The sequence below is a fragment of the Lutjanus erythropterus genome, chromosome 6 (assembly GCF_056507025.1).
Source record: "Lutjanus erythropterus isolate fLutEry1 chromosome 6, fLutEry1.hap2, whole genome shotgun sequence".
NCBI classification, from domain to species: Eukaryota; Metazoa; Chordata; class Actinopteri; order Lutjaniformes; family Lutjanidae; genus Lutjanus; species Lutjanus erythropterus.
This window is the reverse complement of record NC_139322.1, coordinates 9,489,983-9,514,097: the sequence shown is the minus strand read 5'-3', so window position 1 is coordinate 9,514,097 and position 24,115 is coordinate 9,489,983. Positions and strand designations below refer to the sequence as shown.

At 39.1% G+C, this 24,115-nt stretch overlaps 2 protein-coding genes across 3 annotated transcripts; one reads left to right on the top strand and one right to left on the bottom strand.

Annotated features, from left to right (window-relative positions):
- Window positions 1–3,113: 3,113 nt before the first annotated feature.
- LOC146324851 (uncharacterized) lies at window positions 3,114–5,636 on the bottom strand. The gene is made up of 4 exons (XM_084719953.1): window positions 5,107–5,636; window positions 4,568–4,666; window positions 3,708–3,881; window positions 3,114–3,589 (listed from the first exon to the last, which is right to left on the bottom strand). Exons 1-4 carry the CDS (start codon window positions 5,251–5,253, stop codon window positions 3,425–3,427), a joined length of 585 nt encoding a protein of 194 aa, XP_084576079.1. The 5' UTR covers window positions 5,254–5,636; the 3' UTR covers window positions 3,114–3,424.
- Window positions 5,637–7,308: 1,672 nt separating this feature from the next.
- pan2 (poly(A) specific ribonuclease subunit PAN2) lies at window positions 7,309–24,081 on the top strand. Of its 2 annotated transcripts, none has more exons than XM_084720463.1 (26): window positions 7,309–7,612; window positions 8,351–8,656; window positions 8,763–8,932; window positions 9,052–9,172; window positions 9,905–9,982; window positions 10,066–10,336; window positions 10,682–11,027; window positions 12,992–13,088; window positions 13,233–13,352; window positions 13,493–13,612; window positions 13,721–13,849; window positions 13,961–14,160; window positions 14,308–14,456; window positions 15,664–15,770; window positions 15,881–15,979; window positions 16,096–16,187; window positions 16,363–16,507; window positions 17,593–17,730; window positions 17,870–17,929; window positions 18,018–18,108; window positions 18,194–18,351; window positions 20,253–20,396; window positions 20,982–21,161; window positions 21,274–21,367; window positions 22,962–23,165; window positions 23,281–24,081. In XM_084720463.1, exons 2-26 carry the CDS (start codon window positions 8,369–8,371, stop codon window positions 23,313–23,315), a joined length of 3,636 nt encoding a protein of 1,211 aa, XP_084576589.1. In that variant the 5' UTR covers window positions 7,309–7,612; window positions 8,351–8,368; the 3' UTR covers window positions 23,316–24,081. The 2 variants fall into 2 exon arrangements, with proteins under 2 accessions (XP_084576589.1, XP_084576590.1); XM_084720464.1 differs by having other exon boundaries at window positions 7,310–7,612; window positions 22,962–23,153.
- The last annotated feature ends 34 nt before the right edge of the window (window positions 24,082–24,115 follow it).

Genomic DNA, 24,115 nt, shown 5'->3' with positions numbered 1-24,115 from the left:
CTATGAGGTAGTTTAAAAATTTGATAATAAAAAATTAACATTTCTGTTCTGGCCTTTAGCTCATAACATCTCTGTGCTTTGCCCTCTGGTTGACTCTGTAGCACACAACAGACAGTAGATAAGTTGTTTCCCCGTCTTTGTTGTAGCCTCCTTTTGTTTTCTCTTTGGTAGTTTCCATCATATTCTGTCTAAATCTGCATATCTTGTGACTTTGTGGTGATAATTTTCCCTGTTGGGTGTAGGGTTACAAAGACGGTGACAGGTTAAGCCGCACTTGACCCACGTGTGCGCAGTTTGATCGAAGTCAAACACAATCTGGTGAAGCAGGTGAAGCTTTACTTTCTCCTCAGCCACTGAACAAAAGCCAGACTTAGAAAAGCGTCTTCCCTGCAACAAGATTTCAAACTGGAGTGGTTGTTGATTGCTTACAGCCCCTAGAAGTACAGAGAACTAACAGAGAGCTTTACAGTGAAGTTGACCTTTGACCTTTTGGATAGTCACCGGATGCACACTGTGGGTGTAAGTCCTGCCACTGGTTGCTTGCTTTTAGCAGCATCGTGATTTGATCAGGAAATAAGAACAACCTCCTAGTTGCAACCTACGTGCTTAAAATTTTAATGCCAGAGCTCGCCTGCCAACGTGCAAATGTTCCACCAAAACAAGTTCCCCCATGACAGCAGCACCGTCGCTGCATCCTGGGCTCAGAACTGCCTGAGACGTTTGTGATTGGTTTAAAGAAGTGCAAACAAGGCAGGGCATTTTTTTCTATATAGCAAAATGTACATGTGTGAGACTACCTTAGATATAAAATGTCATCACCTCATTGTTTTATCCTATCATATATTTGTGTGTAATTTTGTCAGAATTAGTGTGTGGATTTTTGACTTGTTACCAAAAATGTGTTTAGTGAGATCATGGTGACCTTTGACCTACAAAATCTAATCAGTCCAAGTGGTCGTTGAATTTAGTTTTAATTTGAAGAAATTCCCTCTAGGTGTTCTTGAGACATTTAGGCTGAACAGTCCAGTAGTATTAGAGATTAGCTGCAGGCAAGATGCAGGTCCACTGATCATGCGAACATGCACACACTTACTCACTCAACTCAAGCACGCACACATGAAGCAATCGCATGATCCCATGACGAGGATAATAAAAATATGGGTTATCGTCTCAATATGCGGGACGTGGGACAAGGGATGAAAATGCGGTGCAGTCCTTCTGGTTACACCTTGGTAATATAACCTGTGTTTTCTCCCCTTCCACTATATTCTTATGTTCACACTCTGGACACACAGCCTGTCCTGCGCTCTCTGTTTCTCACAACTCACCCACCTGCCTCCAGACACACCTGGAGAAAATCTGCATGCTACATTCTAACCGGACTGTGAAGAGAAATTTCCCCTTCCTCTTCTTCTTCTTTTTCTTTTTTGTTTGTTTTTATTTTATGACTTCACGCCGGCGCCAGGTACGGTCGAAGGCATTACATTCTCAGGTTGTCCCTCTGTCTCGTTTTTGTGACTGACTCAGTGAACTGTTGACACTCAGAGAGCTTTGTTCTCGGCTGTGGTGGAAACAAAGTCGACCTCTCTGAGTCTGGCCTTCAAATCTGATTCTGTCACCACAGACTCTCTCTCTCGAGGAGCCAAAAAACAGAAATAAACAAAAAAATACTAACAGACCTTCCACCTGTGGAAAGTATGCCTCTTCCTCATCCTCCATCCTTCACTTCATATTCGGCAAACAGCTGACTTGACCTGCCCTGATCTGCCACACGTAAACGTCATCATAAGATAGCCTAACTCTGTCAAAGAGCAACATAGTGACTCAGAGTTACTTGAAATAGTAATTTTAATATAATTACTTATTATATTCTAATAATTTATATCAGTCATTCCCAAAGACTACGTCTTGACCCACAGGTGGGACACAGGAGATTTTATTTGGGTCCCCAAATAAATAAAAGACTATGTAAGAAATTCTGCAGATTACCTGATATAACTTTTAAAAAGCATTGAAAATGTTTATATTGTTTACTGATGACAGGGGAAAAAAATCAGAGCTGGTTAATTCCATCTAAATACACTTATTTTGTCTCATTTATGAAATAGGCTAAAATATTTTGTGTTGTTTTCCTGATAAAAAGAAATGGAGACAATGAGATGGCTTTTTAATCCAGCCAAAAATATTTTTTTTCTAATAACGTGTATGTTTTCAGTAACGAACGTTAAGATAGTAGAAGGTGAGGTGATAAAAAAAATGTCATTAAAAATGGTCAGGAACTTTCATTTATGCAAAAGTGAACTCTACCCAGGATTTATTGATATGACCTGGTGAATGGTGTCGTAATGGTTTACCATTTTTTGAAAAGTGAGACCCCAGGAAAAAAAAGTCAAGGAAACACTGCTTTACAAGGCTTGTTACTGGAAAGAGTAATATGTCTCTGCCCAGCACTGGTCTGGACAGACATGGATTTAAACTGCAACTTGACTGGTTGCTTGTAATTCTTGTTTATTTCTGTATTTATTTTGCCCTTTTTATGCATCTTATTTGATCATATTCTCTTACTTTGTAAGGCAAGCTGGAAAGTATCTTTTTAGGTATTTTCTAATTGAATGATTTCCTCTTTTGCTCTGGGGACCAGACAGATGTACAACTGTTTTACTTTTTTTTTAAAGACAGGATTCCTGCGAGCGGCAAGAGAGTCACCCAGAGAGTAAACTTCCTTGTTGAGCAATCCAGTACCTTTACCGTGAGCTCACTGCTGCTTCCTCTTCCCCTTTGAACGTGACACCTTCCCTTTTTTTTTGCCGTTGACTTACAGCTGGATGAGCATTGCATCATCAGACTGCGAGAGAATTCGAGTGAGCATAATAAACACACTGACTGGGCACAAGTATGCAGGAAGTTGTGCCTCACCAGAGAGCATCAGGAATCTTCTAGGAAAGCACAGCTTCCTCCTTATCTCAGCATATTTGTTTGGCTGTTGATTTGGAAATTCATTCAAAGAAAAGATAAAAGAGCTCAGGTAACTTCCTAACTGTCCTTAATGAGAAAATAGTTATAATAATTACCATAAAAACCACTATGACATAATTTATGAACCACACTACATATGATGATTAAAGTCATATCGTTTATTATGAACTTTGTATTTATTCTGATTACAATTAACACACAAACACACTGATTTAAATAAATATCAATAAATAAATACAATAAATATGATTTGAATAAATATGTTAGATAATAATTCCATTGGAAATACATTGCATGTATAAGCCTACATGAGAGAAAATACTGATGTAGACACATCATCAGCCACCGACGGCTCGACGAGAGACTTTGATCAATGTGATCAAACTGTGGATGATCATACAATTTCGCAGCTGCATGTCAGCGAACAAACGCTGCAGCTCTTCATGCTCTACATGCACGTCTGAGCCGAACCGTCCGCGTGACGAGCCGGATCGCCGAGAGCGAAGACCCGAGCCGTGAGGATGGAGAAGGAGAAGAGCCTGTCCATGATGTAGTGGCACAGCAGAGGCTCCTGCCAGCGAGAAATGGACCAAATCTGTTCATCGCTGATCTCCTGCAGAATCAGAAGAGAGAGGAAAAAAAAAAACATGAATATTTTTGTCCAATTTTAATCTCTCCCCCAAAGATTTGTCTGACTTTTTAAAACTTTTATTTCAGTCGACTGGGCGTACCTTCTGGCGATTCGTCCCTGCCCTTGAATTCACACATCTGGTCATGTCTGTGCGCAGCGTCTGCATCGCCGGCTTCACTGTGCTGACGACCTCTGAACAGCTTTGAAATCCAGAGAGCTTCTCCACTGCAGAGGCGTAGCCTGTCAGGACGTCCAGGATCTTCTCAATGCACGGCTGAGCAACGAGAGAAGAAAAGAAAACTTAGAAACCTCAATCAGGAATTTGATGTTGTAAACAGAAGCTTATTATATTTCTCTTTTGCTTTCATTTGTTTCCACTACCACTGCATATAATTACATTAATATAACATTTATTTATGCAGAAATGTTGTGGAGTCAACTAATCTTTTCCCATTAACATAAATATAAAAGTTTTATTTATTAAACTGAATATTTAAGGTATTTCAGTTCATTTAACTCATCATCAGGAAACACGATCAGCATGCAGTAAGTCCTGGTTGCTTGTTTTTACAATGATTATGAAACATTACAAAGTGTGGTTGAAGTTAGTATTGAATTCAGTCTCTCCTAAAATTCAAGAAATTTTAGAAGTAAAGATTCATTAAGACTTTTTCAAAGTACTAAAATGTAAAAGCAGGTCAGATTTGTTTGTAATGTTTGTCAAATGTTGGTTCAATCTTCAGACATGTTCAGACATGTTATCTCAATTACAACTGAATTAATTTCAAGTTTATTTGACTTGAAAGTTTATTTGTTTTGAATTATTACAAAATTACCTCAACTTGTCCTTTCAAATTCAGTCAACTTAAAATTTTAAGGCATCCCAAATACTAACCTTAAGTTAAAACAAATATTTTATACTCTTACAGTGTAGTATGTATTGTCGGTTTTGTTACTTACCACAGAGTTGTCTTTGAGAGTCTTGGGATCACAGGCATCTTTCTCCTCCATCCAGATCAGACTGGTGGTGAAATTCAAACCTTTGTGTCCAGTTTGTGCCTACAAACCATTTAGAAACAAACATCCTCAGTAAACCGCTGCATCATGTGACATAATAAAGAAATAAATGCTGGCATATACAGAAACATCGAAGTCTATATTCCTAATTATGCCAGTACTGAGGGTTTAAGTGATAATTTAAGTGATAATTTAACAATAATGATATTTTCTTGTGAGCAAAAGCTGCCCAGTCAGCACTTGTCAACTTAAAAATGTTGTTTTATATGTAAAGAGATATATTGCTGGTTCATATGTGCTTAAAGACATGTTAAAAAATGTATTTGTAAAGGTTTTGCATCCATACAGAATACATAATTTGAGTTACACAAATATAATATAACGCTGTTTGGAAAAGGTTATTTCCAATGTTTTAAATATAATATAATATAATATAATATAATATAATATAATATAATATAATATAATAAAACAAGACTTACCATTAATAATGCACTTTTGGCTTTGTGATTAAGATTGATAGAGCTGCTCCCCACATCCCCACATGCATCTTGCAGAACAGCTGGAGCGCAGGATGCAGCCGCGAAGAGCGAGAGAAGAGCCGCAAAAGTGGTGAAATAAGAGTCCATGGTGGGCTGTTGGAGAGTCTGTGAGTCCCTGATGCTGAGCTCTCGGTCAGGCTGTGGGTGATGATGAGTTGCTGTGAGTCCTGCCGCTCCTTTTAAACTCTGAATGAGCCGCACACCGGAGTGGTGAGTCAGCGGGTTTTCCTGATGGGCATCCCTCAGGTGAGTTCACGTCGAGTGCAAATCATCGCGCACACAGGAAGATTCTGCATGGATGTATGAGCAATAATATGAGGTCACAATAATTACATTATATGAGGTTATTATTGATGGACACAAAAAGGAAGAAAAAGACAATGCTTGTCTGTTGTAGTCATAATAAACTGGAACAAAACATTGGATCATTTACGGTTTAATATCGCGCCACTTCCTGCCAGTTTAATTTTAAAGTTTATTTATTTGTTTGTTTATTTGTTTGCTTATTTATTTATTTATTTATTTTTCTGTGCCATCAATAATCTGAGGGGTCGCTTTCAACACATATGGAAGGTCGTTTCCCCCAATGTGATGAAAAAAGAAGATCTTAAGTCATTATAATTCCAAACATAATGAGAAACCTTCTCAAAAATATTGAGTTAATATCTCAGAATAACGAGAAACTCTCAAAATGGTGACTTAGTATCTCAGCATAATGAGAAACTTTAAACTTTATCAAAATTATGTCTCGCAATTCAAGACGATATCAAAATAATGAGAAATTGTATTAAAATAATGAGAAACTTTATTAAAACAAGAAATTTTTATAAAAAATAACGACTTCTTATCTCAAAATGAGATAAGAAGTTTCTCATTGTTGTAAGATATTAATTCATAATTTCGAGAGATTAACTCCGTTGTTTTAGAAGAAATTCTCATAATATGATACTGACTCATTGTTTTGAGATACTATGTCATTTTGAAAAAGGTCTTATTTTCAGACAAGTGTCTCATTATTTCGAGAAACGATTTACAGAACCTTTATTTCTCATCACATTGGCAGAATTGGGTTCATATAAGATACTCAATACTCATATCTGTAATGATTTATCTCCCCAATGTATTACAATTGAGTGAGTAAGAGACAATACTAGTAAAACTGATATACCAATTAGTCTAAATGTGTTTAATCTGGTCTCACATCTATGGCTATGCCGAGGAAGTGAGATTAACCTTTACATTTCAGGGTGATAATGAATCCTCCAACACAGACTGGACAAACTTTCCATCTGTCCACGATCTGCCCCTCTTCTCTACCAGAGAAAAACCTTTGCAATTCAACTGAATTTTTTTTTTCAGAGAAAAATGATAAGGGAAGACACGATATGTTGTGGGGCTTCCTTTATCTTTCCCATTCATGTTCTATATTCTTTATAGTGGTAATAAGTGACTCATTTACCGCATTTAACAGTACTATAAAACAAACAAAGGGTTTGTAATCATTACATTCATTGGACAACTAGAAGCAGAACTATTTGTCATTTATTTATTTCATACATTTAAAACTTTCGCAAAGTTGGAAAGAGTACCCATAGCCCGCTACTACTGCACAGCTTTAACTAATGAAATGGTTTAAAACAAACAAACAAACAAACAAACAAACAAACAAAAAAAAAAAAAAAAAATCAGGGCTGCAACTAACAGTTATTTTCATTATTAATGATTATTTTCTCTATTAATTTAAAGACCTATAAAATGGCAGTAAAGAATAAAAAAATATACTGTTATAGTTTCCAAAAGGCAAAGGTGACATTTTTAAATGTCTTTTTTTGTCTTACCAACTGTCCACAACCTAGACATATTCAGTTTGATATATAAACAGCGAATCCTCTAATTTTGAAATGCTGAAATAAGAGAAGGATTGGTATAAAAACGTCCTAAAAATGATTGATCATTGAAATAATTGCGATTTAATTTTCTAATATTTTTTCTCAAACTAATTATTCAAATGGTGGTGCCTTCAGGAGCCTTTGGGGTGTCCGGAGCTTGGAGCACCAGGTCACTTTGTTCGGTTGGTGATCCAACCTTGCTGAAGATATAAATGGTATTATTTATATGAATAAGTAGAAAATACGATGAATTGCACAGTCAACGAGTCGAGTTAAAAATAAAGGGAATGTTAATGGCGTTGCTGAAATGACTATGAGGATAATAAATTACAAAATCATGCCATGATGTTAGTGGATAATTAATTCAACCACACTTCTAGCCTGAGCAACAACTTTAAAGAGATGTTTTTTTTAAGTGCAGAGAGAAATCATACAGTCATAAGAAAATACTGGCGCTTCAGCGCTGTTCTTGAACGCACCCCGGTTTGTTCCCTGTGTTGTTGTTGTGAATGAAGTGAGCATGGACTCCTGTGCTGTAAATCGTATTTCAAGAATAGGTCAGTGTAACTTTAGATTGATATTTCAAGTCTCACACTTTCTGTAAACCCATCGACACACGCTTTTCAGCACTGCGGATATTTTCGGTGTGGAAACTGACTGCATGTGCAGCCGCAACATTTCTGTGTGGTTCTTGACGCTGCTAACGCTAACTAGCTAAACTGGCTGACTGTTAACGGCAACTAGCTGACCAAATACAGATAATGAGACACAAGACAGTGATGTGAGAGGAGAAACTGTAGCTTAGCATTCTGTACACATTTCAGCTGTTAACAACTTACCTGGGCTTTGGAGGTTTTTGCTAGCACTTAGCTACTTCGTTAGCTTTCGGGGCTAGCTACTGTTAGCCGAGTCAACGCTGTCGGTCGTGTTTAGAAGGGAACCTTTGATTTGAGAAACTCTCGCGATACCTGCGAGCGTTGCCTCTTAATTAAACACATTGTACAGTTTAATTAAAACTGATAATGTAACAGCGCTGTGGTTAATGTCTTGGTAGGTTTAGAGACAAAAACACCTTGTTAGGTTTGGGGGAAACCAGGGTGTTTTATTAAAATGAACACTCGCGAGATCTTTCGCGGGTTTAGGGTTCTCTAGTCGTTACAACCAAGCTAACGTTGAAGTTAGCCTGAAGATATGGGGCGATAACTGAGTTTTTCACAAAAACAAATATGAACATTAGGTGTATTTTATGAGCTGGGGTGGTATTGGTATTCATAGATGCTGTCATTGCTCTGCAGGTTGATTTAGCTGTACCCATGATGAACTTTGACGGTCTCGATCCTGGGATGGGGGAGTACCCACCCAGCCTCCATGGGACTCTGGACGCGGGGATGGAGCCCTCCATGGACCCCCACCTTAACCCCAACTTACTGCAAGGTGTGGAGCTTGACCCAGAGGGGCTGGCCGTGACTGTACCCGAGCCTGTGCATCTCATGGAGGGAATGTATTCAGAGCTGCACAGTGCAGTGTCAGAAGTTGGCATCCCAGTCACTGCAACACATTTTGATCTGCAGGAGGAAATGCTCTGGATGGGAAACCACAGAGTAAGAGCCATTATTAGGATGGGGCATAAATTCTGAAACATGCAGACACATGCATTTTGCAACCATATCATTCCATCTTATTTTTAAAATTATTCTCTTCTCCAAGGGTCACGTTACCTCATTCTTCGGACCTACAATGGGCCGCCATTCCTCTTTCCAAGTACATGCAGCAGATGACATCCGACACATTCAGAGTTTGGAAACAGGTGTCCTGTTCCTTTCCAAAAGTAACCTCAAATGCCACACTCGTGGGGGCCTGGTTATGTTTGATTACCCGTAAGTATCAGAAAAATATTGATGAATGAGTAAAGGAGAAATAAATAAAATGATTTATTCTTTTACTAAATTAATTGGTTAAAGTTCATATTTATTAATAATATATGTGTACGTTCCAGGATGGAGGAAGGAGCGGATATGCATAGTCTCCTCATGACTGATAACAACACCTTGCTTATGGGTGGATTACAAAACTATGTGGTTGAACTTGACTTGACTACTGTTCAAGAAACTCAGAAGGTGAGACATTGGGATTAAGTTTATCATCCACAGGTATCTAGGCATACAGCACGGGACATTGTCACATAATACAAAAGAATAATATAGGCTGGGCATTAAAACAGTAGTGATATGTTTTGGCTTTACATACTTCATTAACAAAAAAAAAAAAAGTTCAATCATATGTTCAATATTTTCACTTAAATTGATTGATTTTAAATCACCATGAAAGTACAGAATGAATGGGCCCTGGCACATGCAAACAACACGTCACATCACTTGATAATGGAGTGTGCTTTTTTTTCCTGTCTATCACAACCTTTACCATCAAAAAATAAATATTTGACCCAAAAAGTAACATAAATTAATTTGGTTTATAGGCTAAACGTTTTCACAACTGGCGAAGGTTAGTGTCACTTTAGGACTACAGTAATGATAAATGAAAATTAAATGTTTTAAAAAAAAAAAAAAGCTGTTTATTTCCGTAAGTTTTTGTCAAAGCCACAGGGAGCCACTGCCATTCTGCCACTGATACAGAAAGTGGTTAAATTCAAAGTAAGGTTATTAAAATCAAAATAAATGAACTCAACCTTTTTTGTGCTGGCCATTTGTAAAATTACATCAGTAAAATGATCAATAATTATCTATATTGACTGAAATAAAACATTTTATTATCATAAATTTTCAGCTCTTGAATAACATATTTAACAGCTTGTGATTAACAGTTTACTTCTGGTCTTGTGTACTTGTCAGTTCACTGTTGAGGTACCTGGAGTAGCAATAATGCGCCAAACCAGCCGTTTCTTCTTCTGTGGGCACACTTCTGGCAAGGTAAGGTTGACTTGATCAAATCAGTCTGTGAAAGATGTTTTTCTGGTTTACAAATACTCACATTCACCCTCCGTTCAAAACAGATAACCCTCCGTGACCTGCGTACCTTCAAGATGGAGCACGAGTTTGACGCATTCTCTGGCAGCCTCTCAGACTTTGACGTTCATGGAAACCTTCTAGCTGCGTGCGGATTCTCCAGTCGAGGTTTGAATGGAATGGCATGCGACCGTTTCCTCATGGTGTACGACCTGCGTATGATGCGAGCTGTGACGCCACTTCAGGTGCATGTGGACCCACTCTTCTTACGCTTCATTCCTACCTACACGTCACGCCTGGCCATCATCTCACAGACAGGTATCAGCCGGGGAATGTGGTGCCTCTGTCATGCGTGTTCTGTAGTCAGTGTGTTTGCAGACTTATTACTCTTTGAGAATGTAGTCAATAAAGGTGCCACAGGACTGAATGTTGTTGTTTTACATTCAAAGCTTCTGTTGAGATTTTCAAATGAAGCTTCATATTTTATGATGTCAACACCCCAAACAGGTTACCCACAATTTTTGCTTGAAAAATGACTGAGACGATTAAACGATTATCAAAATAGTTGGAAACTAGTTTCCTTCCAGTCAACTAATTGATTAATTTACTGATTGCTGCAGCTCTACTTGGAAATAATGTTCCACCTCCTCTCTCTCTTTCCAGGTCAGTGCCAGTTCTGTGAGCCCACTGGTCTCGCCAACGTGGCGGACATTTTCCACGTCAACACCGTCGGCCAGCTGCTCATGAGTTTTGACGTGTCGTCTAGTAAACAAGCCTTGGCCTTCGGGGACTCTGGGGGATGTGTGCACCTTTGGTCTGACGCTCCAGAGGTTTCGTTTAATGACTACTCCCGGGAGACGGAGTTTGCTCTGCCCTGCCTTGTGGACACGCTGCCTCAGCTGGACTGGAACCACGACCTGCTGCCCCTCTCGCTTATCCCCATGCCGCTGACCAGCACAGAGCCGCTGCTGTCAGACTGGCCCACTGCACTGGCTACACCCAGCCCCAGGTAACACACTCACAACGGTTACTTTACCTCAGCTGATTGTGTATGACTGGTCATAGCAACGTTACGTGAAAACAACAACACTAACAAGCATTGTCTGTGTATGTTGTCATAATATATTTTTGTTCCTCTTTACCTTAGAGCTACATTATTGTTCACAAACAAGAAAAAACACACAGATGAGCCATGATTATTTCCCTCAGTATCATGAATATGTGCACTGTAGTTTATTTTGAATCAACTTCACACACACTGTCTTGCTGCTGAAAATACTCAGCAATGTACAGAAATTCACAGCTGAAAATACGTCCTAACAAATACATTATTTACTCCTGTTTGAGTAATATTAGCTGAAAACATCTTCGCGTTTGCCTTTGTTACAAATGAAACTATTTTATTCATGACTTGTTGTGACTTGTCTTATGGTTTACGTCTTTAGGAGGAACAGATGTACTTGGGACTGTGTTCAACAGACAGGATGGGGAAGTTGGAAATTATTGAGAGACAGAGTACCACATTGTTGCTTTTGGTTTTTGCTTTAGATTTGTTGGCAAAGCAGAAATATGGAATATCACCAGTTTCATCTTTTAGCTGATGGAGCGACTTTACATAACGAAACCAAAACTTAAAACTTCCATGTATCCAGGTTGCTGGTTTGGTCTCAACATTGGACACTGGTAGGGACACAACAAAACCACCTAACCCTGGTGCCAGGATGAAGTGACTTAAGGGCTGTTAAAAATTGCAAGGAGGCAGTTTTTTTCATAACATAAAATTAACTGATTTTAAATGCAGTACCCTCAAAAGGCTAAATAACAACAACATGGTGTGTGTCCATGTAGCTTTGTGGAGTACTGGGATGAAGCACTTGTGCAATGAGAGAGATGAACTTCATATGGACACAAGCACAAAGGAGATTATTTAAAAATCAGAGCGCTAAACATTTGAATTTATGAATGATTCTCTGTCAAAATCAGCAGGTGGGCAGAAACAGCCAATAGTGTCTTGTCTCTCTCTTTCTCTCTCATTGCGGTCTGTTATTCTGAAATAAAATTGGTGCTGTTCACTCCAAAGATAATACGAAGGAGTGCGCTCACATTTTGGAAGGAACAATTCTGTTTTCTCAGAACATTGGTATCGACACGTCCCTGCTATCTCTATGCAAACCGGCACCCCGGCATGTATGATCTCACATTATGATCTCATCTTAGTCACAGTGTGGAACTTATTCATTTCTCTTTTCTGCAGTGATGGTCTGCAAACTCTCAGGAAGTGGTGTTAGTGTTTTGTTTATTCATTTTTTTTTTACACTTTATGAGTCACTCACTGAACAATTTGAAACACAATTTTAGCAGCTAGGACTTTACATCACCAATTCATAAAATTTGACTTTATTTTTCTTTTTTTTATGTTAGTGTTTTACTGTCCAGTTTTGGCAAAGTTAGCACATATTTTAATGTGAACTGTTTGTCCCCACAGAGCAGATTTTAAGTTGTTTGAAAAGTGTCTCATTACTCAGTGGGAAACACAGAAGAACAAGCACTTACTCCAGCAAGAGAGATTGATTAGCATGCAACATCACCATCAGATGATGCTTATCCATAAATCTGAACACACTCAGCTGCCAGTTTATTAGGTACCACAGTCCTGCAGTAAATCCCCCCACCCCATCATGAGGATCATAATCCTCAGTTCTGAGTACTTTTTGGTCATTTTGGAGGCTGCAGTGAATGTTTATTGCAATAAAAGTTTTTTCTAACATCCAGTCCACTCTCATTGATATAAATGGGGTGGACAAAATATTAGAAACACCTCTTGATAAGAAGGCTGTTTTAAGGTGAGTGTACTCAATAAACTAGCAACTGAGTTTATGTAACTAACAGCGTTTGGCTAGTCGCTAGTGTTTACATAATTACTGTGATTTAATATATATATATTTTTTTTTATCTAAAACTTCTTCCCAACAGACGGGCTCCTCCTGTGGACCCTGAAATCCTGCGCACAATGAAAACCGTTGGGTTTATTGGTTATGCAGCAAATCCTCGAACCCGCCCACGGAACCAGGCATGTCAAAAACATATAATATACATCTTATATTACTTTGTAACAGCCTGTAGTAGTTAAGGAAAAAAACAAACATTTTTCTGTGTTCAGTAAATGTTCACACATTGATTTCACCAGTCTAAAATGTTTCTGTGTTGGTTTCAGGTCCCTTATAAAATCAAAGACGTGGAGCTGGATTATGACAATTACAACCAGGTCCCTGAGTCGCCAATTGGACGTGATGAAGTGCCACACCTCTACATGGTGCCCAAAAAGTACAGAAAGGTTGGACCACATTTCATTATGGGCTTCTTTTCATAGAATGGTTGATTTTTATCTGACTATAATTTGTTTACTGTTGCTGAGTATGAGAATAAGTTTTGATTGCTGAAATACATTATTAAGACATCTTTTTGCTTGATTAGGTCACAATTAAATACTCAAAACTTGGCCTGGAGGACTTTGACTTTAAACATTACAACAGAACCCTGTTTGCTGGCCTGGAGCCTCACATCCCCAATGCCTATTGTAACTGCATGATCCAGGTAAGAAACTAGAAAGTTTAAATTCATTTTTCATGACATTTAATTTGGTTTTGAAAGATAATATAAGGGCAGAGTAGTTATACTCCTGTTTCTGTGTTGGCACATTAGGTATTATATTTCCTGGAGCCTATCCGGTGTCTAGTGCAGAATCATTTGTGCCAGAAGGAGTTTTGTTTGGCCTGTGAGCTCGGCTTCCTCTTCCACATGCTGGATTTGTCACGAGGAGATCCATGTCAGGTAGCTATTTGTTACGGCTTCTCAGAATAACAATAGGTTGATCCCTGTGTCAACTACACACCACGTGCACCATGTTTCCCAATCCAACCTCTCCCGTCTCCTGCTCTCTAGGCCAGTAACTTCCTCCGAGCATTTCGCACCATCCCTGAAGCCTCGGCGCTGGGTCTGATCCTCGCGGATTCAGACGAGCAGACGGGAAAGGCCAGACTTGGTCGTTTAATCCAAAGCTGGAACCGCTTCATCCTCACCCAGCTCCACCAGGAGACGCAGGAGCAGGAGGGCCCGCAGGCTTATAGGGGAGCCAGCAGCAGGTCAGAGACAGAAATAGATGTCATTGTACCTGTTAGTGTAGTGCCACAGAGTCTTGTGCTTTTCTATTCTAGGTGTATAAGAAACATGTTTCAGAGAGATATAATCACCAATATGTCTGTGTTGTGTTGATGATCCATTTGATACAGTTCTCTGGGTTCCTCTGGTGAGTCTGCCATCGGAAAACTGTTTGGATGTGAAGTTGAGAACAGCAGCCTGTGTCGCTGTGGCAAGGAGACGGTCCGCTCCTCCCTCACGCTGCTCTTCACCATGCATTACCCCGAACAGAACTCTCAAGGTGAGTTTATAGCACTCTGTCATCCTGTCTGTGCATGGATAGTCTGTGTGTAGCTAATAGGAGTCGACCAGTATGTTTTCTTTCTGGGCCAATACAGTAATGAAGGAGACTGATAACTGATATCTGGAACCGTGCAGTAAAAATGGAAATCCTTTGACTCGAAAAAGTGTCAAAATCTCTCCACAGCACTCAGCACTGGAGAAAAATCTAGCTCTATGCATACACATTCTGGTATAGGGGAAAAATTCCCTGCCTTGTTTGCATTTCTTTAAACCAATCATAAATATCTTTGGGCGGTGCTAAGCCCAGGATGCGGTGACAGTGCTGCTGCAAAATACTGTTGAGGGGGACTTTTTGCATCACAGCAAAAGAAAAAGTAACATTAACATGACTTTGTTATTAGCATCTCATGTGATAATTTGCTGTTTTCAGTGTGTAGGTTGCAGCTCTGAGGTTGTACTTTGAAAACTTATACCTAGACTAGATTTATACCCACAGTGTCCAGTGAGTCACACTAAATTAAATGCTGCAAAAAAGAACTTGCCAGCATTATATCAAAAAGTGCAATGAGCTCCCAGCAGCATTTCTGTTAACATGAACTAAAATAAAAAAGTATATAAATTAGTAAAATGAGTAAAACCTAAATTTTATTGGAATTTGAATCCTTCTCTTGAAGTCCCTGCCCTCAATGTGTCCCAATTCAGCAGCAGATTGTGGTGCAGGAAGTTACTCAGCATGCTCTCCATCAAGACAGCTTCTGTTTCTGCTGTGCATGACTGTTATAGAAATTGATCATGAGATTGCGATATTTATTGCACTTTCATCAATATCGACTCCCATCCCTTCGAAACACTGCTCCGCTGCTCCAATCTGCACACTAACCTTCAGTGCTGATTGGCTATTGATCTGTGACCAATCAGAGAATTCTGAGAGGAAGACTGGAGGAAGAGTGGTGACTACAGACAGAGAGAAGTGGCTGTGTAAGAGCCAAAGTAGCACATTTCTAAATCAATTTATTTTATTTGCAGTCAAGTAAAAAATAATTCCAATAATTCTAAAAATGCTGAATATCTGAGCTAAAAATTGGTCGACTCCTGTTACCTACTGTTTCATGTATTTAAAGCCTGACCCTGAAAGAAAAGTCAGCTGGGGCAGATAAAAGTTCTGCATTTGTTGACAATATATTTATTTCTCTTTGACTTGTCAGAAAAAACGATTAAGGAATATGACTTCGCTGAGATCTTGAAGAAAAGCATCTGCCTGGAGCAGAGCACTCAGGCATGGTGTGAAAACTGTGAGAAGTATCAACCTACAGTGAGTTCCAGCGGCCATTCAGTCATATAAGCAGCCAATATTAATGCATTTGTAGTCTGATTCCATCTTATTCTGCATCATGAGAGTGTTTTTTTTTTTTATCACTGTAGGTGCAAACACGAAACATTCGGTGTCTGCCAGATGTTCTGGTCATCAACTGTGAGGTGAACAGTGCGAAAGAGGCTGAATTCTGGAAGGTTCAGGCGGAGGTAAATGACAACTCATTTTGGTTTTATGTCTAACCTTGTGAGTTTCAGATACACATGGAAAATTAATGATGATTTACCTGTTGTTAGTTGTAATTGTTTTTTGGTTTTCTTCACAGTACGCCTTCAATAAGGCCATGCAGAAAGAGGCGATGGAACCTGCAAAACCTAAAGAACCTCCACCACCAATGCCCACTGAGTGGTGCCTGGAGTAAGATCCCTTTTAATGTGAAATAAATAGGGTTACATTGTCAATTATTTCCATGGTCAAGTAATGTTTTTGATTTATTTAATCATTGATAAAACATCAGGAAATGGTAAAATCATAATTTCCCAGATCAAATAATGCCACTTTAAACTTCACTTTCCCCTCACTGTTCTTTTAGCGGGGAGGAGATGTGCAGCATGGAGGGCTTCACCTTCGACACGCGGGCGGAGGATCTACGACACGTTTGGATCCCTCTCACTCTCAAGATGTCCATCAGCAAAAGTCAGGGTCTGGAGATCAGCAGCTGGCCTGAAGGAGAAGAGGTGAGGGAAGAAGATCTTACCACAGATTTCTGAGTGAAAACACTCGACCTTGATTCTTTTACTTTGGCTCGCTAACTGTGTAATTAAATTTTTCTTCGAGCAAGGCTGAACGATTAATTGAAATGTTGAAATTGCAGTGAGGCCAAATGTATTATCCAAATTGCAGAAGCTTCAGTTTTTTGGTAAAGGTGTGATGTGTTGCAACATAAATGAAGCATCACAGTATATTCTCCAGATGAGAGAGAACGTGTTTGTTTGGTGCAGAACACAGCAAAAATCACATCATCATCCTCTTTATATTTTTTGTCATAAAAAAATAAATATATTTGACATTGTGTTTTTAGGTTGTCTGTCTGTCTGTATGTCTGTCCCATTCTTGTAAATGCGATATCTCAAGAACACCTTGATATGATTTAATCAAATGTGGCACAAACATCCATTTTGATACATCCCATTCACGTGAACACAATATCGTAAACGCCTTCAGGGATTTTTATCAGACTTTGTGCAAATGAATACTTGGACTAAAGGACGAACTGATTAGAATATTAATGTCAAAGGTCACTGTCACTGTGACCTCGCAGCCATAACTCAAGATTTCAAGTATGACAAAATTTCACGCAAATGTCGAACAGGATAAAATGATAAGGTGATGACATTTTATATTCAAAAGGTCAACTTAACTGTGAAATCAGAATGTTCAGCTCTTTATCAGTCCTCTGTGCCCCTCTGTAAAAATAGTCTCTAAGTGAAAAGAGCATGTTTATCACTTGAAATTGTTCAGTGGAATCACACATGTACAGTAATTACTTCCATTTTGCCAAAAAAGTACATGTAATACCTTTTACTAAATTCCTTAAAAGTCTTCAGTACACATGTGGAGGCGTGGATACAACTGCAAGCCTGTAATTCTACTTTCACTGGAAATGAAACACAAAATTTACTATTTCCAGCAAAATCGTGATTCATATTGCAATCTCAATATTTGTCCAAATAATCACAATCAGATTTTTTTTTTCATATCGTTCAGCCCTGCTGTGAAGGTTTACATGCATCTAATGACTCGTTACATCATCTCTGATCAGTTAAGCGCTGCTGAAGAGGCGGAGGGCGCCTCTCTCTATGACTTGGTGGTCACGGTGCCTCACGTCCTGGACGCTCGCACAGGTGGAAACCTGGTCGCACACATCAAAGTGGGAGAGACCTACCATCAAAGAAAAGAGGTGACTGAAACTCAAATTAGAAAATACAGTGTGAGAGACACTTCTGCAAATTCAAAGTGTAGTGAAAGTTTTTAACTTGGTCAATCAACAACAACAATTCTGTTTAAAAATTTGACATGTAAAATTATGTTTGTTTCAGGGAGTCACACACCAGCAGTGGTACCTCTTCAATGATTTCTTAATTGAGCCAATTGACAAGGTAAATATTTGACTGTATTTAATTTATGCTAATGAAATGTCATGTTTGCAGCCATGCAAAAGTGATGTTAATGTTTTGTTTGTTAAAGACTGAAGCTGCTCAGTTTGACGTGAGCTGGAAAGTGCCGGCCATTCTGTATTACGCCAAGAGGAACTACCACACCAAATACGACCTCCGCAGTAAGTTTCACACATCAAATCTGGAGATTTTGCTTGAAGGTAAAGTGCGTTCGTTAACCTGCTTGTGCTTTGCTGTCTGTCTCAGTTAAAAATCCCATAGATGCCAGCGTGCTGCTGACGGAGGCCTCGTTGGCTCGGAAGCAGAGGAAGAGTCACGCCACCTTCATCCCCCTGATGGTCAGTGAGATGCCACAGGCTGGTGACTTGGTGGGGCTGGACGCCGAGTTTGTCACACTCAACCAGGTGAGTCTGGATGATGATGATGATGATGCTGCACTACACACTACTTACATGCACTCGGGAAACGGTTGCTCAGCGACTGTCAGTAATCAGATTTCTCCCCCACTACTGGTGGGATTTTGGAAGACTGCTTTTACTGTATCTGTATTAGAAGGTGTTGCTTCCTGATGTTCAGCAGAAACCAGCTAATTTTGATTTCCTGAAGCTAATTTGTGTTACTTTCAGTTGTGGTTTGACTGTGGATTAAATTATTTTTAATACAAGGACACATCGCTCTGTGTTTGATCTCTCCTTTGATCCACCCACTCCACTCTGACTTTCCCATTTGCATTTTAAATGTTGCAGACGCAGCTTTACGTTTTATGAAAAATCCATGAGTTGATATTTGTATTTGTTTCATCTCTTGTTCGTTGCTTGGAAATCGACTAGGTGATGCTGATAAGTTTAGCAATGTGTACATATTAGTAATGCATAACACGGTCACAAACACACAGACGTGCAACAGTTCTCAAAATGTGCAATATTAATAGACTTGGTGTCGGTATTTACTGAGTGCAGATGATCTTTGTTCCTGGAAGTTTGAGTTTGTTGCCTGCTGCGCCTGGACCCCATTTAAGAGTCTACAGTATGATACTGAAACAAATGCTGTTACTGAACTAAATACAAATCATGGTATTTTATGTTGTTTTTTTGTTGCTACTAAAAACACTACTGCTTGAGAGATCATAAGAGGTGCTGCCCTCTAAGTAGCCTCCTACAGTATTTTTAAGAGAGGACAAAAATGTATCTTTTAAAATAGTTTTGTATAATAACTTTTGTTTAGATTGTGATTTTAGTCAGGGGTGGAAATATCTAATTACGAATACTCAAATTACATTTTACTACTTTTTTTGGGGGTATTTGTACTTTTATGAGTAGATTTTCAAGTCTGTACTTTTACTCATTGCACTATGTAATCTACTTAGTTACTTTAAAATCATATTTGATTACTGAGTACAATTTGAATTAATATCCAAACTTTTCATCTGCATTTGAGTATCCATCAGTTTAACCAAATTAGCCAGTTCAAATGTATTCATTGATATTTAATCGATAGACGTTGCAGTAGTTTGCACCTCATTTGACATTGTTTTGTCTGGTGGAGCCGTTTGTTGAATAAGGAAGCTTGAGAGAAAAAAAATGGTAAAACAAAAAAGAAAACAATGAGTGAAAAAAAGGAAAAAAGGGTATCTTATAAATTATTACACAAAATTTGCAACCCTAGTTTGGAGAGGTGACTGTTACATCAGCAGTTGAAAGTAACTAATACTCTGAGTAGTTTTTTGAGACAAATACTTAGTACTTTCAGTGAAGTATGTTTCTAACACCAATTCTTTTACTTGTAATTAAGTAATATTTTAGCAGTGTAACAGCACTTATACTTGAGTACACATTTTGCTCTGTTCACCGCTGATTTTAGTTAACATGTGCAAATCTAATTTTTACAACCTCAGAGCAGACAAAGCCCTGGGGGACCACCTGTGATTTTAGGCGCCCCCCAAAGGGGAGCATGGACCCTAGGTTGGGAAACAGTGGAATACAATGTAAAATTTACTAAACTGAGCCTGTCAGTGTGACTTCTTTCATAACAAAAATACTAACATGAGAGACTGATATTCCAATAAAGAAATATTGGCCTGGATTAGTCCAACTTTAAAGAGCAAAATATAAATAAGGTTTAATTGTTGGGCTGTACTCTGAAACTGTAATCTAAGATCTACGAATGTTTCTATATTGTACGATGTGTTGATGCCAGTCTTAGACTGTTTTATTGTGAAGTCTTGTTGTGATGACAGACTTGAATAAAACTGACTCATGACCGTCTGTGTTTGTGTGTGTGTGTGTGTGTGTGTGTGTGTTTGCAGGAAGAGGCAGAACTTCGCAGCGACGGCACAAAGTCGACCATCAAACCCAGTCAGATGTCTGTGGCCAGGATCACCTGTGTGAGGGGTCAGGGGCCCAACGAGGGGGTGCCCTTCATCGATGACTACATCTCTACTCAGGAGCAGGTGAGCGACTGAAGACTGCAAAACACAAAGATGCCCGAATAACAAAAAATACATCATTACCATTACTTTTAAGTGGAGTTTTGAATGATGTGGAAACAGGATGCACTTGACTAAACTATTGTGCAGATATGACACTTTATTACTGTTATTAGTGTTGATAATACACTCTTACTGATAGAAGGAACCAAGATAATCTGTTTAAAACCCGCTAAGTTCATTCAGTCAGCAGCACATCATTCATGGCAGACAGAAATGAGCACAGTGAGGTTGAGCTGTGCTGTTTTTCATTTGTAGTTCAGTAACCACATGATGCACAAACAGTAGGCATCACAGGAACATTTTCTAATCGTCTTGTCTTATTTTGCTCAGATCATGATGATTGATTGTTCCTTGTCAGTTTAGTTTCTTCGTAGCCAGGTAGAGAACTTTCTGCTGATTTGATGGGGAAGTCTTTATTCATTAGTTACGATGAAAAGTAAAATCAAATACTAACCCTGAAGACTTGCTGTGCTTTTTAACACTTAATCCTGTGAAGCTGCTGCTCATGCGTGTACCTCTAACTCTTCTAAATGTTTGTTCTTCCAGGTCGTCGACTATCTGACACAATATTCTGGCATCAAACCAGGAGACCTGGATGCAAAGATTTCCTCAAAGCATTTGACAACGCTGAAGTCGACTTACTTGAAGCTGCGCTTCCTTATCGACACTGGAGTTCGCTTTGTTGGTCATGGTTTACAGAAGGACTTTCGGGTTATCAATTTATTGGTATGTTATTTCACAACCTTAAGTCAGATTTGCTTTGTAGATGGATATCATAGTTTAACAGTAGATATTACACAAAAGCATCGTAAAGAAACATCTCATTATTGTTTTTAAGGTTCTGAAAGACCAAGTCATCGACACCGTCTACCTGTTTCATTTACCCCGCAAGAGGATGATCTCTCTGAGGTTTCTCGCCTGGTACTTTCTTGGTAAGTTAAAGTGGCTGTGATCAGTATTTTTCTATTTACAACAGATCACATGACATGACTACATTGAATGTGAAAGAGGTCGCTCGTACTGCTGAATCTACAGAGAGTATCACCTGACTGCAGCTTCTTCACCGAACTCTATGAAGCATCTTTCAGATCCGTGACCCACAACTTCAGTGTTTTTTGGCTTTCAGTGGTAAAGCTCTAAAAACCCATTGCACTACCTGCTCATAGGCCTGGACAATAAATCAAATATTAATTTCAATCACAGTTTTGGCTTTCCGCAGTTGACGTTAGCTCTGTTCATAGAAACCTCTGCTGTATATCAAATCAAGCGCCTCCTAAACTAACTGCCAGCTACTCTGCAGCGGCAGCCAGAGAAAAATTTCCTGGATGTCGCAGCTGCAGAGCAGAAGAGTAATGTACAACAGAGAGAAGACGGGCAAAATGAAAACCAAATGCTTGGAGCAGAGGGCAAAGAGCTAGTCCCTCAAAATGGATCATCATCTGTTTTCGAGTATTTTGGGTTTAGTGCAAGTAAGTGATGTTAAGCAAGAACAAATCAAAGCAAAGAGTGCAAGAGACGTATGTCTGTGAAAAAGCTCCATAGACTGCAGTGCGATGAATGCATTAAGGCCAACAAGAATAAAGTTGCTAACATCATGTCACCGAATCCCCGTCCTTGTCTTCAACTTAGACATCCGTAACAGCGACATCATGGTATGAATGTAGCATGTTAAAGTCAAAGGAGTGCTCTGCTGATTAATTTGGGGTTAAAATTTTTTGGACAACTTAATTTATATTTATGCGGTGTGAAAGAATGAATGAATAATCTCAGTATTTGCGGTCATGATAATCATTTTTGCCATAATCGTGTCACCCCACCTGCTCAGCACCGGACAGCTAGCGACAGGCTGGTGAACATGGTGGAGAATTTAGCAGTTAACGCTTTAATATTTCCCTCAGGAGTTGGCAGTGGTGACCAAAAACAGAGCTAAAAGAGAGTGAATATTGGACTCCAGATGAAAGATTAGGTTCCTCTGTGTCTGCTGGATGTTTAAATAAGCAAGTGTAGGCTAAAAAGTTAGCTGTATCAAATTAAAACATGTTAACATGATAATGCTTTGTGTGCAGCTTGTTTTTGCTGCTGCAAAGTGGCAAAAAAAACTGTTACTGCAGGTTAAAGCAGAAAACGATATAACTGACTGCAGCAAAGGTTCAGAGCCAAAGCAAATAAAGCACACACAACTACATGTCTGTTCCAAATAATAAATTAATCACCTGACGTTTATGGCTCAGAATTCTGTGGATATGTGCAGGTGGCGTGAACATCAGTTAGTCAATAAATCACCGAGTTGATTTGCAGGTGCTCTTTGGACATTAGTTTTTATAAATTAGGTCGGTCTGTCCGTTTCTCAAATATCTCCATGAATAATTTAGACATCTGTGTTTTGGCACCAAAGCATTGAGGTGTTAATAATTTTTTAATTTCCAGTATCCAATTTGTAAACTGATGCTCAACGGTTGAAATGCTGCTGCAGGAATCATCGTGACTCGTCATTCCTGATTTTCTTTTTCTTTTTAATCCTCCCAGACCTCAACATCCAGGGGGAAACCCACGACAGCATAGAGGATGCTCGCACCGCTCTGCAGCTGTACAGGAAATACCTGGAGCTGAGTCGTGGAGGCGGGACGGACGAAGTGAGGAAGGTCCTGAAGGGACTCTACGAAAAAGGCCGCCAGCTGGACTGGAAAGTCCCGGATTCAGACACAGGAGATGGTCAAGGTAGCCCAAAAAGTACGACATAACTCTAAATTAGGTGTTAACGAAGGGTCGATGAGTTTAGATGGGAGAGGAGATGAGAAACGGAGTGTGTGCGAGTGGATTGAAAGCACTCTGCTTCCTTCGACAGGTGCTGCTGTGTTTCCCTCTGTGATGGGGCTGTGAGCTGCACCGTGACACGTTCCCACCGGAGAGTTCTGACTGATCACTGCGAGCTCAGTTAGTGTCATATTTTGTACTTATTTGCATTATTTTCTGAATTGTGTACAGTGTTATGGTCTTTGTGGCCTGTACAGCTCAGCTCAGCTCAGAAACATTTTAATCATGTGTCAAAATTTTTTTACTTGAAAGAAAAAGTAAAGAAAAATGTATTTTTTTGCATTTGGAGCCTTTTTTTAATGAAAAACAAAAAAAGTTTTTTGGTGCAAATATTGGTGTAAATAAATAAACGTATCATGAGCGCTAGAATATACCTTGTGTTTAATACCAGGAACTGGGAAACATTAATTACATTTACACATAATCACTGTGGTCTTTCACAGAAGTCTATTCAAATTGGACAGTGAATTAAGTTTCGGTCTGCCTCCCAACTTTCTGTCAGGTGTGAATTTGATATGCGTACTTGGTTTCAACTTTGCCGGACAGGTTTGATAACATTCACTGGAAGATTGGGGCCGCTCCCCAAACATGTAAAGCACAGGCATTTATCTGAAAAAGATTTCCCACAAACCGCAGAACATGAAATGCATTTTTGCATAGATTTATTTAGAAGAATTGAAAATGAAACGAAAACAAGGCGAGGTCTTTGTTATACAAAGAGTTAATCATATCTTCCAACATCTTCACCTGTAATCCAAATAAACAGATACCCAAGTACACCTGTCTGGATTAAAATACAACTGTTTATGTAACTGACAATCTGAAAACAAAAAGCCCCCTGCTCTGAAAATACACGCCTTAGAATC

Excerpts from the sequence above, each read along its gene's own strand:
- LOC146324851 (XM_084719953.1), bottom strand. The coding sequence starts at position 5,253 with ATGGACTCTTATTTCACCACTTTTGCGGCTCTTCTCTCGCTCTTCGCG. Across the intron at positions 4,667-5,106 it reads CCAAAAGTGCATTATTAATG|GCACAAACTGGACACAAAGG; the intron begins GTAAGTCTTGTT and ends AATGGTTTGTAG. Across the intron at positions 3,590-3,707 it reads CAGGGACGAATCGCCAGAAG|GAGATCAGCGATGAACAGAT; the intron begins GTACGCCCAGTC and ends CTGATTCTGCAG.
- pan2 (XM_084720463.1), top strand. The coding sequence starts at position 8,369 with ATGATGAACTTTGACGGTCTCGATCCTGGGATGGGGGAGTACCCACCC. Across the intron at positions 15,771-15,880 it reads GTGAGAAGTATCAACCTACA|GTGCAAACACGAAACATTCG; the intron begins GTGAGTTCCAGC and ends TTATCACTGTAG. Across the intron at positions 21,162-21,273 it reads TTCGGGTTATCAATTTATTG|GTTCTGAAAGACCAAGTCAT; the intron begins GTATGTTATTTC and ends ATTGTTTTTAAG.